Source organism: Netta rufina (genome assembly GCF_964035555.1).
Source record: "Netta rufina genome assembly, chromosome: 22".
NCBI classification, from domain to species: domain Eukaryota; kingdom Metazoa; phylum Chordata; class Aves; order Anseriformes; family Anatidae; genus Netta; species Netta rufina.
Window position 1 is genome coordinate 7,028,849 of NC_140146.1, and position 13,641 is coordinate 7,042,489.

The window sequence follows — 13,641 nt, forward strand, 5'->3', positions numbered from 1 at the left end:
CCGAAAAGCTGTCCTGGGCACAAGTGGCTTCGTGGTGGACGCTTTTGACCACAGAGAGGGCTCCGGGGAAGGTCACAGGCAGGAGACATTCCCACTTCTCCCTGTGGGCTCTGCAGGTCGTGGTGGCTTTGAGGAACGGTCCTTGGGAAGGTAATGGCAGAGCCTGACTAATGCTGTCTGTGGGCACCTATTACACTTGTTGCATGCCTGTGTGGGATGTCCTGTTCCAGGCAATCAAAACTTACTCTGATTTTCCAAGCTTCTCAGCCCCCTTTTGTCTTGTGACCTCTGTGTGATTGAACACCACAAATATTAGGCATGGGAATAATGAAATGACTGGAGATGACAGACCTGCTGGCTTTCTCAAAGCTCATAGCTTCCTCCTCTTCTCCTAAATCTCCTGTCTCCTCCTGGGGTTTTACAGGCAGGCTGGTTAGTATCCTGGAAACGATCTAAACCATCTGCCTTTAGACATTCTCCAACCCCAGCTGGCCGCAGGCATGGTTTTGTGTACCTAGTGGTCTCTGGAAGGGTGCTTGGACATTGTGCAGTCCCAAGGATGTGTCACAGCTGCTGAAGGCACAGGTAGTGTTTGACTGCCCGTGTCTGGGAAGGGGATGTTGTGGGCACTGGGGTGTGTGGAGCTGTGTAACGTGGTGTGGATCCATCATCAGCCCCCACGAGTGCACAGGAGTGTGCCAGGCACGTAATGCTGTGAACAGATTATATTTAAAATACAACATTGCTGTGCAAAAACCATGACAACAACAACAAAACAAAGCATATAGAACGGCTGAAACAGGGAAAATACATACTGCTTTTTAACTACTGTAGATGCCAACCTGCTTTAAAACCACCACATCCACTTCCAGGTGGTGACAGAGGTTTATTTGGATGTGGACCAACCCGCGAGGCAGGGTGCTGCTACCAAAGAGTGCCTTTCCCAACAGCTACCATGATCTGAGGGGAAAGCAAAAGCATTTAACGCGGCTGGATATTAATTGCCAAGCTCTGTGGCCATTGCTGCTTGCCCAAACCACGAAGTAACCCCCCTTGGTGGAGGCGCGTGGGCCTCACAGTGCCTCCGTGCCGAGCAGGCCTCACCCCCTCACTTGGACGCATTGCTAGCAGGGTGAGCGGTCAGTGACCCATCCAGAAATTACATTTGGTATTTAGGAGGGTTGAGAATAGAAACCAAAAATCAGGGGCGAAACGAACAATGACTTGTTTGTTTTCTTAATGCACGAATAAGACTTATGCAAAGCATGAGGGTTATCAAGCAGGCTTCTCTTGCCGCAGAACAGGTACGGCACAGACAGTAGGGTTTTATATTTCCTCCTTGTTGTCTTCCTGCCCTAAAAATCAACTTTGTTCTCGTGGGAAACACTTTCAGCTCCTACTCCTGCCCCCTGCGGTGCACGTGGTCCTGCACTTGCTGAGCATCCCTGCATGACTGATCTCAATGATACCCATACAAAACACAGCAGCTACATCAAGGCTGCTTCTCTGCATGGGCTGGAAAGGAAGCTTAAGGCGATGAACTCATACCTAGACACACAACTTGTCCTCCTGGATCCTAGCCCCTGTGGTATATGGAGTAGCTGCAGCCATAACTCCCACCAAAAATGAGCTCCCATGGGCTGGAAACATCAGTTGTTGCTCACATGGAGCAGTTTGGGCAGCAGTGATCACGCAGCTCCAAGTCCCTCAGCAGATGCACTCTGCCCTCCCACGTGTGCCTCTGTGCCAACAGCACGCTGAGCAAGCCTGAAACACACTCACCACTGTGACTAACCCCCTGTGGAGACTTCGTGCACACATTTCCTCCCTGTTAATGTGAAGCTGTGTAAAACCCCTCTCGTGGTCTGTTTCTTTCTTTTCTCCTGGAACAGAGGCTTGCCAACATCCATGTGCTGCTCCATGGGGGAGCCCCAGCTCCCCATTCCCACCCATTGGTTCTCTAGTTTCCTCTATCTTCCCATTCACCTGTCACAACAACAGCAATCCCAGTTAACCACTGGAGTCTCTTTACTCAGAGCACCTCATTACAGTCCCATTTCCCTGATTTCACCCCTGTATTTCATAACCCAAATCCACATCCATGCTGCTGTCCCTATCTTTCACATCTACCAACAAAGGCTTCCTGTACTTTCAGAAAATCCCCCCAAAGCCATTTCCTTTAGCCAGGCTCTGATGAAACATCCCCAGACCACCTCTGGTACTGCTGTGCCCTCCCATACAGCTCCCCAACCCCTGACCACAGCCATCCCACCCCAGGGAAGACAAGCACAGCCCTCAGCTGTGGCCTCACCATCAGAGGCTGAATGAGCTGCAGCTTCCTGATGGCCCCACCACAGCTGGTGCTGAGGGTCCTGCACTCTGGCCTTAGGGTGGGCTCATTCCCTCCCTGGAGAGCTGGCCAGCTGATTTCCATGCTTCATTATTGCTTATGGAGAGAGTGATGTTTCCCCTTCTCGCTTGTGCTGTTAGCATCACCACGTTCATCTGCCCCACTGAGCCGTGCAGGGTTAACGATTAATGTTTGCACAGCCCTTTGAAGACGTGAAGGGGCTCTGTTTTTCTTGCTATGCAGGAGAGGTTCTACACCAAACCCCACCGTATTGTGTTTGGCCGCTGGATGTCACAGCTGCTCAATGCACCATGCAGTGGAAAGGAGGAAGGAAAAGTGCTTGCGCAGCGATGGGCAGCGGCTGCCTTGCCAGAGCTGCTCCGTGGAGAGTGCTTGTTTGTTAAGGGGCTCGGGGTCTTTGCGAGTGTCTACACCATACTAATATTGATTTCCAGAGAGACCGAGCAGCAAAATGCTTTCTCTGCATGGTATAACACTGAGAAATCGGGAGCACAGCCAGTGTTTTTATGGAAGGAGGTGCAGATACATATAAAATATTAATAACGCAGCGTCTCAGAAGATGAGCAGGCATTTGCACACGCTGCCAAGCTGTCTTGTCACTGAATGGTTCCTTTATCCCACCCACAACTCCTTTGTGTGCCTTGCTGGAGGTCTGATACTGACTCCATGGGGATGTGCCGTGGGCCCTGGTGCGATGGAAACGCTCCTGCCAGCACCCTTCAGGCCCATGCCCAGGCCGCATTGCTGCCTGCCTCCCACTACAGGCAGAAGATCTGACACTGGACACTGAAAAGGAGAAAGGGTTATATTGAAACAGAAAAGGGGAAGTTGAGCCAATTAATTTTGAGAAGAGTGAGTAAATCTTTGGAGATACTAATCAGTGTAATAGAATAGGCTTTATCTTTGAATTCTTGGTAAATAGTAATTGCTTGCCAGAGCAGTCATCTGAGAGGACCTGTGTTAGCATTATAGAAAAAGCTCAAAAGAAAACACCAGCAAACTTTACTACTTGTGATGAATTATTAGGATTTGTGACACATCTGAGTTCATTTTTTTCAAGGTAATTCTCAGCAGGTAGTGGGAAAAGCAGCAAGTATTTTGCCAGTAATGATTCTTCCAAAACTTTCAAAGAAGAGAAGAATTGGGAAGCAAAAGAAAAAGAGACACCTCATAAATCCAAATGTGAGTCAGCCTGGGTGATGATGGATCACACACCGGCGCAAGTTCTAATGACATACCAAATGCCCAACAGGTTAGAAAACATCAACAATTTGTGACAGTCATCACCAGAGACAAGAGATCCACCTTTGTGAGGGGGTAGATCTCCCCTCCTGAGCCTCCCTTCTGCTCCCTCTTGTGAGGAAGCCATAGGCTGCATTGAGGTTTCCCTTCAGTCTCCGCTAAGATGAAAGCCAGACTAGAGCCCTTTTCCAGAAGTTTTTAAAAGCACTTGGGCCCAAGCAATTTGAAGAGCATCTCTTCCTTCTCATATGCTTTAGATGCCAAAGTAACAGTAACATTATTGTGTGGTGGCTTGGGAACAAATTTCATTGCCCTTGAGTACTTGAGCAGGAGGTGGCTTGTCCTAATAATACCTGTGAGCTGTGTCCGTATATGACTTTCATGCATCTGTGTATACAGCCACGTGAGTGCAAGTTACAGAGTCATAGAATCATTCAGTTCAGAAGAGACACCCCCTTTTTTTTTTGTTTGTTTTTTTCTTTGCTATGCACTTCTGTAATATTCCCTGCTTTAAGTACTGGAATTCTGCTGTTAAGTCATCTCATCCCTGCCCTTCTCCACTGACTATCCACAATCTGGGTTGAAAGCCTTGACATTGTCAACTCTAATGTTGACCCTCCATGCTATACTTCATGATGATCAGCTGCAATTCTTAAAGCTTGTGCTATACACTGGCAATTCTGTTGTGCTAGGCAGCTGTGACTAGTCAAGGTGTGGCAAATAGACTAGGTTGGACTTCATTTAGGAGTGGTCTCTTCAGAAATAGTAGAAGCAGATGCTTGATCCTGATATATGCCTACTGTTTTTGTGGTGCCTTGGGGGTGTCAGGAGGGGACTGGGTGCTATTAAGCTGCCATTCTTCAGTGGGCAAGTATTATCATGAAATGCAACAGAGCCGTTCCTTCTGGACACATCAAATTATACCAAGTGATGAGGCGGCAAAGAAAAAGTCCTCATGCCTCTGGATTTAGACATGGTTGAGGCCACTTGTTGAGGCATCACCCTTCGGGTTAGTTTGCCACCATAGACAGTCATGCTCCCCCTGCCTAAATTCTTGGGTTGCATATTTGTCGCTTTGTACCATTATTTTCATTCCACTGTGCTGAACTCTAAGAAAATACTATGCTGCTCACAGAATATTTGCAAAACATCAAGAATTTATTAATTTCCAAGTAGCGTAGAGTTTAAAGTTAGGAGCTGTCTTCAATTTCCTCCATTCTCACTTTAAATCAAGCAAATCTATATACATGTTTTCAGACATATGTATAAATTACGTAGCCAAACTCAGAGAGTTTGTTTTCCTCTTTACACACAGTATTTCCAGAAGCATTCAGAAAGGTTCCCACGTTTCTTGTACTGTTTCCTGTCCTTGGTCAACAGGCGGCCCAGCAAAGCAATTCGTGGGTGATTTCCGTAGAAAATCTGAAGTCAAACAGCATTAGGTTACTAGTGGGTTATAAACAGAAAAAAAGCACGCTCTTCACTGCCCCCATCTGATCACCTCACAGTGTGTTCTGACTGGGGGAAAGGAGAGGCTGCCCAGTGTACACCTCAGATTTTAGATGATGTACTAAATATAGTCCACGTCTTCTGCCTTTATGCCTTTATGTCTATGTCTTCTGCCTATATTTGCCGGCAGGCAAGCAAACAGTAATGATGTTCTCAAATTACCTAATGGCTTATAACAAATCTGAATGTACTGTGTAGCCTATATTGTAGTGGGTGAGAAGTGACAGGCAGCCTTATACTGGTTGGTGTACTAAGTAGGCCTGCCGAAGCCGGAAATCGGCCTTTTGGCCTTTATTGACAAAGCCTTATTTATTTATTTATTTATTTATTTATTTGGGGGGGGGGGAAGTGTTTTGGTTTTGTAGGATTTTTTTTTTTTCTTTTTAGAATGAAATGCTCTAGATTACTTTTTTTGTTGTTGTTCTTATGTAATTTGTTTTCATTGTTCTTTTCTTTTTTCCCACTGCAAACCTAACTGCCAAGTGATTCTAGCTTCAAGAATTTTGTGGCATACTTTAGTCTGTGCTTTTTATTAAGTCTGTGGATCTTAAATGATGTCTTCATAACAACTCTGTGTAGTTTAAAAGATGGGGTCTTAATTTCTTGCATTAGTGGAAGATGGTCATTTACTTACCTCTTTTACATTTTCCCTTGTGTTATAGCTGTTGGAGCTAAGATCTGGTAGAGGGGAGACAAAATGAAAAGTTTTGTCATTTAGAAATAATGAACATACACAATTCATTCATGTGTGCCATAATGCTACAACTGACAGAAGGCTTGAACTGGAATGTTCAGAGTACCAGAAAGGAAACCCTTTTGTTGTAGCACAACCAGTTCTTGCTGTGGCCCATCATTCCTGCCGGATCTGAGGTACTAGCTGCAATATGTTTTTCAGCAGGCCTTTCTTGTATCTGTGGACCCCCAAACATTCTATGAGTATTAATTCTGCACTTTCTGCAAGCGTTGCTCTGATTTTACTATATGGTGGTTTTGCTAAACTAATTTGAAAGCTTTTCCAGCTACTACTAAGCTGCAAACATGGCTGCTCAGCAGGTTTCCCCAATGTCTCAGTTAACTAAATGACAGGGGACTGTTGCTTATGCATAATGAAGTACTTCCATTAATTGCCTGGGAGCTAGGATGCAATATATGTGAATGCTTGCATCCTATTGGCACTACTGGCACACGCAAACTATTGGCACTCTGCCATAAATTGCAGTGGTAAAGCTTCACCTGCTTTATTGTCTTCAGTCAGTGTACTCAAGAGATCCTGCAGAAACTGAAGCAGAGAAGTGCTGCCCAGCCGCTCCAGGTTTAATCTTGAATCTTCATCTGCTGCAAGTAGAAGATGACAGAGACAGGCATATGGTAAGGGTATTTTGCTTTGAATCCCTGTTTCATTCAGTGTCAGATGATTTCTGATCAGATATGTTGGCTCCACCAACAAATTATCTTGAAATTTTGAATTATGCATCCTCATTTAATGACTGCAATAGGGAATAGTTCTTCCTTTCAGAGCTTTGACAAAAGTCACCTGATGTTAATCTCAGATTGACATTTCTCTGGTAGATCTTTCTTTAAGATTTTTATTTATTTATTTATTTTTATTTTTATTTTTTAATTTAAACTAACAGCAGCCTCTCACATTGCTTGGAGAAATAACAAAGTAATCCTTCTGGTGCCAGCTATAGGTACCCCAGATTTGTATGGTTTATCTTTTTTTTTTTTTTTTTCTTTTCAATCCATTTCTGTATCAACTAGTCCCTGTGGTAGAGTTTATCTATGAATAAGGATAACATTTCCTCTTCAAGTCTTATTAACCTGCTCTATTTCCCAACTATTAAATGCAATAAAATGGGGAGAAGGGCAGGGATAATAGTTCTTGGTACATTTCTACCATTTTTCTCAATCAAAGTGCGTACCAATACAGGTCACCAACCTGTTGGTTCATGAAGAGTAATATACCTGATGGAATTGATTTGTATGTGCATAGAGAATTTATAATTCTTTAACCAGCCTGTTTCCCCAAAGTGGGTTGCAAACTGGAGCTCTTAGTGGTGTTATACTTGAGATAACATAAGGTTTTTGTAATCCGAACAGTAAATTTAATCTCTGCTAATGAATAGCAGACATTCAAAATAGTGGACAACGAGAGGGAGGTATTGCAGAACTCTAATTGAGTTTATTAATATATATATTTTTAGTTACACTTTGGATTGTTCTATGGAGTTTTAGTTGCTTTTACCCACACAGATGGGTGAGACTTCTCACTAGGAAATATACAAGAAAACAAACTGTTGCAAATAACCCCCCCCAACAGTTCAAAAGCTTGTTATGAAGATATTTGCAGACCTTAGACATCCAAGTTGTTAGTTTGTCAAATGTACAAAAGGAGAGCTGTGAAGCACAGTGGGGATTTCAGTTTAAGACTGAATATGAATACTATAAATTCCCTGTTCTATATTGAGCCAATTCATATCTCGAGCCCCATATTGTTTTTTAATTCAGAGCAGTGTTGGCAAGCAACTTTCCTTTGAGATTTAAAAACAAACAACAAAAAAGAACTCTCTTCAATATAGAGTTCTATTTCTGTCTTACCAAGCCTAGCAATTTTTTGTATTTGCAAGTAAGATTAAATAAGCCCAATGAGTCCAAGATTTACAAAGCAAACCTATAAATGTATCTTTAAGGTCCTTTCCAACCCAAACCATTCTACAATAAAACAACACAACCACTATTTCACCTGCAAAGCGGTTCTACAATGGCTGCTTTTTCGTAGTTGGCTTTGTGAAAGAATTTAGTTTTTGATTCGCCTGTTCTTACCAAGCTCATTTCACAAAGTCGTCCAGCACTGGTTGGGTCTGATGATAGTAACCCTCCAGACTCTGTGTGCAATTTAATGATACATCTTAGTCTTGACCTACAGTATGACTTCAAAATTTGTGAACGGCAAAGTTTAATTCTTTCACTGGGCTGGATGGAGTCTGCATTAATGCAAGTAAATACATTGCTATTTTTGTAGCATAAAGCAGGCTTGCCTGTTCTTGATCTATATAGGACTGTAGTAGGCTACCCCCTTTTAAAATATAACTTCAGTTAAGCATAACTTTAGTTAAGCACAGCTCATTTTAAAGTGTGGCAAGTGGAGAGACAAGTTTCTTTAAATTACCTAATGCCTACTTAAGCTGCTTCAGAGATAGGTGCTGTATCTGTCAACTCACATTCAGCAAACAGATCATCCCTTGGATCTCAAAGCAGCAGGAAAAAATATATAGGGCACCCAACCTCCCCATTTTACAACAGTATCACCCACCAGTGATATTACTTGTGCTGCCAGTGTTCTGAAGTCATTCCTGCTTTTTCTCCAGCTGATCAGCACAGATAAAGGTCCCCTCTGAAGGCATACATGCTTCTCCTCTGGTTGCAATGCTCCATCCACTGTTTTATGACCACTAAAATCAAAAGAATCTTACCTGAGAGTTGATGAGACATCTCACTGATGTTGATGGTGGGAAGAGAAAAGAGAGGACAGGAGAAGCTGATGATGATGAGACAGCAGAATACCAGCTTGTGCATTGTTGCTGTGTTGAATATATTTTGTCTTTGTCGACCCCTGAAACTATGAACTCCTGTCTCACTGTTGCCTCTGCTCCCAGTTTTACTCGTTATATAGCTGCTCATGACCTCATAAATATCATCATGCCTCCTCCACTCCCCCCCACCCCCCCGCCAAAAAAAAAATAATAAAAAAAAATCCAATGAATTTATTGCCCATTGATTCTAAATGGAAACCACTTTGCATTGATGTAATTTTTCAAGGTAACAGTTCACGGACAATAAATTTACTGTCTTACAGCTTGGTGTACAAAATGGATATTATATCAAACCAAGCACAGTAAAGTTTATATATCTGGCATAAAGAAAAGTAACTTCCAGTTATAAATCATGAGTTAACAAAAGGGTCAGACGTTGGTTGAAATGACCAGGGCTATAAGACAGCTGATTTATGAGCCCTAGCAAGCTTGACGCAAAGCATCTGATATGAAATATGCTTTTTTTTTTTTTTCTTTTGTGAAATGGATGGATGTGTTATGTTTGGCATTCTTGTGCCAGAAGAAGCAAAAAAGGAAAGCTAAAGTACCTAGCTAATTTACATTAAAATGTTAGTGTAGTGGGTTGTTTGGTTGGTTGATGCTTCTTTTGTTTGTTTGTTTGATTTTCCTTGTAGTATTTCACATCTACTTATTTGAGAAGATCTTATCCAACGTTGCCTTAGAGAATCATCTTGACAGAGAAAGTGGAGCTTCCACATGGAGACTTGCTTGAATGCATGTAGACTACTTTGGCTGATATTGAATGCAGGTGCCTCGCTGGACTGGGTGTCCCTTTTCCATTTCACTTTATCTTCTGTTTTCTTTACTTCCAAGTAACTACTTTATTCTGTGTACTAGCTTTTTTTTTTTTTTTTCTTCCCTGTTTGCCTTTTGCTTTTATTTAATGCTATGAAGTGACTACAATGCTTAGTGTATTAATCTTACAACTTTAGCTTGTTTCCATCTATCTGATACATTTCGTCTTCTCTACTTACAATTTCATTTTTATATCTAAGAACTCACACAATTTATCTTCATTCTCTACAGAGCACCATATCTAATGATCTAGAAACTTTAAAAAAATAAAAATTAAGAATTTTATTTGAATTTTCTTAAGTTGAGAAAAGCTGATGTGTGTTCAGATTACTAACAGAGGTTCCATAATTTTCTTTTCTGCATCTCTAATCAAACATTTGTGCTTTCAAATCCGTTTCAAAATACTATGAAATCTAACTAATGTCACTATTGTTTTGATATTTTTAATTGTGATAACTGTAAGTTGCACAAGTTACCTGCTTCCTTCTTTCTTTGTTAACATTTCCTGTTGAAGATTAAAATTTTGTATCATGATTTCTGTGGCTCCTAGAACTATCTTAAAATTAGCAATATCTGTTACGTTAGAATAGCTGGATTGCTGCTGCAGATTTAATTCAAAGAAAGCATGCTTTACATGTGCATGGTTAACAGGTTGTCCAGAGAAGCTGTAGACTCTGTGAATGACAGAATGATTGCTGCTGGAAGGCACCTCTGCAGTTCATCTAGACTAATCATCCCGCTTGAAGTATGCTAAGTCAGAGCAGGTTGCCCAGGAGTGTGTCCAGTCAGGTTTGATCAGCTCTAAGCATGAAATGGAACAGAACTTCAAAACTCAGTTAGACAAGGTCCTGAGCATCTCCATATAAGTTCAAATGCTCTGCTTTGAGTCCAGAGACAGGGTGGAAGAGGTGACAGAGGACCTTCAGACAGACCTCCTTTCTAGCTAAGTTCTTCTGTTATCCTGTGTGTACGGAGAGGTCCAGTATTGACTTACAGAACTCATGCTGCTGGTGTCTGAACTATAAAACCTGTTTCTCTGGACTTCACTGAAGTGAGCGGATGTGACAAAATAATTTTTCTACAGAATTAACCTAATACATTTCATGTGCCTCTTTCCCTGTGCTTCCCTACAAGATAAATAAGTAGGTAGAGAGGAATTCTCTCTCCTCATCTGAGTCATGCAACATTTCGTTCCAAAACTGCGGACAGTTATTAGGTCTGATTTGATGCATGATCTCACCGTTGGTGCTGGATGCTCTGTACAAATGCTTCTCCTTCAGTGAACTATCAATGACAATGGCATTATCAATATTCACTCTGAGCATCCTCCAAGGAAAGCTAATGAAGCACTCTTCACGAGCAACCTTACGTCCTTTGTCTTCTGACGAGGAAGACTCAGCCTCTTAGAGCAATCATGAAGTGCGTCATGTAGAAGTCAGGCAACTTGCCCACAGATTATTGCCTTTACTCAGATTTGAAGTTGTCACTTAAACACTCTTTCTTCCACCAAAATGTCAAAGGCATTTTCCTGAGGTGACAGTGCACACGTCATTATACAAAGCAAAGAAACAGCTCATCCTAAACAAAGGTACAAAACCGGGAATACATGGGTGAGGGAAGTAAACGTGAATTGCATTTTGAAAATTTGAGAATTGATTTTCTCATCTCCCAGCCTGTAGTGCTGCTTGGGGTTGTTGTGCCCCAGGTGCAGGACCCGGCACTTGGCCTTGTTGAACTTCATGCAGTTGGCCTCAGCCCATCGGTGCAGCCTATCCAGATCCTCCTGCAGAGCTTTCCTACCCTTGAGCAGATCAACACACACAACTAACTTGGTGTCATCTGCAAACTTACTGAGGGCGCACTCGATCCCCTCATCCAGATCATCGATAAAGATATTAAAGAGGACTGGCCCCAGTACTGAGCCCTGGGGGATGCCACTAGTGACTGGCTTCCAACTGGATTTGACTCAATTCACCACAACTCTTTGGGCCCCAATTCAGAAAAGATTCATTTTTTTCTGAATTGGGTTAAATTAACTTTTGGGTGGCTGTATTCTTTAACAGGTAGCCAGCGTGCCCTGACTAGTAACATGTACCTAGTTCTTTCAGGCTATTCTTCATAGAAAAACATTCTCTGCTCATGCTGGTTTTGTCCTTTGGTCGATTTAAGGGAATTGATAATGAAATTGCTTCCCCGGAAGGTGGCGCTGAGAAACCTTCTGAACAAACCTAGAGTGCCTCAAGAGCAGAACCCGGCATTGAGTCTAACGGTGGGGCGTAGACTTAACATTTAGGTCTCTAATACAAATAATTTGAGGAAAAGTAGCAGTGGAGTGATGTGGGTTTTTTTGTTGTTGTTGTTTTGTTTTGTTTTTCTTCTGTTCGTTTTCTCTTCTGAAAAAGCTTGTTTTCCTTCTCTTCTTGTATTACATATACCTTTCTCAGCTAAAGATTATTTATTTATTTATTTATGAATGTGAAAACAGACTAAATAAGGTTAGAGATTTTTATTCTGGAGGAAGTCTCCATCCAATGTATTTCTTATTTTTTTGCTGCTGGTGTTAAATCTATACTGGAAGTGTAGAAGCATTTGAACAATCCTCTCAGACATAGAGTTTAACAATTAGGTTGCCCTGTATGGAGCCGGGAGTTGTCCTTGATGATCCTTGCAGGTTCCTTCTGACTTGGGATATTCTATGATAGCTCTCCCTTGCTCCCCTGCCCTTGTATTCTAGCTTGCTGAGAAAATTACATCCTCAGCAAATTGAACTACGGAGCTTAGTGTCATTTTCTGTTTCTCTCTACCTCTGAGTACTATAGGCTTATTCTCATCTTTGCATCCCTGCAGTTCTGATCTTGAGATCCTAAACTCTCCCTGGCTTCTGTGAGAAGCAGCAATAACCTAATGATTCTTCATAGTTTGGGTGGTGAGGTGGGCAGGTCAGGCTGTTCTTTTGCATTCTTTCTAGCTTAAAGCAATGAATTACAAGAGATGGTGAAGCATAAGAGTTGTCTTCTACACTTCCCCACTTGGGACATTCATGCTTAGTTAATTGTATGATGATATACCTTGTTGGTTTCTTATTACAAAACAATTTATTAGAGACATATTAAGATTTTGCTGCCTTTGAATATAGTGCCCTGGTTCATTAATTTAGGAGCAAGAGGATAAAGCCTGGAATTTACAGTGAAGGATGGGTTAGGATGGAACAAAAGCAATTTTGTCAGAGGTGTCTTTCTGCTTTTTTTATTTTTCTATTCAGATTTTCTCATTTGTTGCACACATTCTTCCTGTTTTTACTACAGAGGCTTAAGATCACTATCAGACTCATTTTTGCAAAATACAGTAGCTTTTGACTCTCCTGCAAGTGATATCAGAGGACAAATTTCAGTCAGTTCTGAAGAAGTTTAGTGCTTGGACAGAAGCCACTGAGTAATTAAAGAGGTCTCCTAATAATCATTGGCATTTATCTGTCCTACTAAAAGGCAGTAAATGAATGGCTAACACAATCTGACTTTAATTCTTTTACTTTGCTTTCCAAGTGCATAATCCTTTTAATCTTTTTTTTTTTTTTTTTTTTTTTTTTTTTTTGTGTATGTGTGTTTGTTAATTAAATGGAATCTCTGCAGACTCAGTGATTCACATCTCAGGACAAATGTGTATGCTTAACAAGGGGAAAGTTGGCATAGGTCTCATCAGGCAACTTGAGGTTTAAAGCAATTTTTTCAAGGTTATTGTGTAGAGAAATGCACATTCCTTGGCAGTCAGCCACATAGAATCTTCTCTTCATTGTTTAAGAGATGGACTCCAGTTTATTAAATAATTTCTTCTGCAAGTAGTAACCGATTTTCTCCATAATGACTGACTGACTGACTGATCTTGACTTTAGTGGAAGTCCATTCTTGGGGATGGGGGTGATAAACAAGAGTATGGATTAACGAAGGTGAAGAAAGCAGTTACCAGAGCTTTGTCTTCTGATTTGGCAAATGGAATGTTACTTACTACACTGGAATTAGATAATGGGAGCTTTCTTCATTTATTATTTGTTTCTGCCACGATACTAACATTTTATTTAAATGATCACTTTCTGTGTCATTAGGCATCACTGGA

General features: G+C 41.6%; 1 protein-coding gene across 1 annotated transcript; it reads right to left on the minus strand.

The window, feature by feature from the left end:
• Window positions 1-4,918: 4,918 nt before the first annotated feature.
• UTS2 (urotensin 2) lies at window positions 4,919-8,698 on the minus strand (the record flags this gene model as incomplete). The annotated part of the gene is made up of 4 exons (XM_084300381.1): window positions 4,919-5,035; window positions 5,757-5,800; window positions 6,356-6,457; window positions 8,596-8,698. The coding sequence occupies 4 exons, from the start codon at window positions 8,696-8,698 to the stop codon at window positions 4,919-4,921; spliced, it is 366 nt and encodes a 121-aa protein (XP_084156507.1).
• Window positions 8,699-13,641: the final 4,943 nt, after the last annotated feature.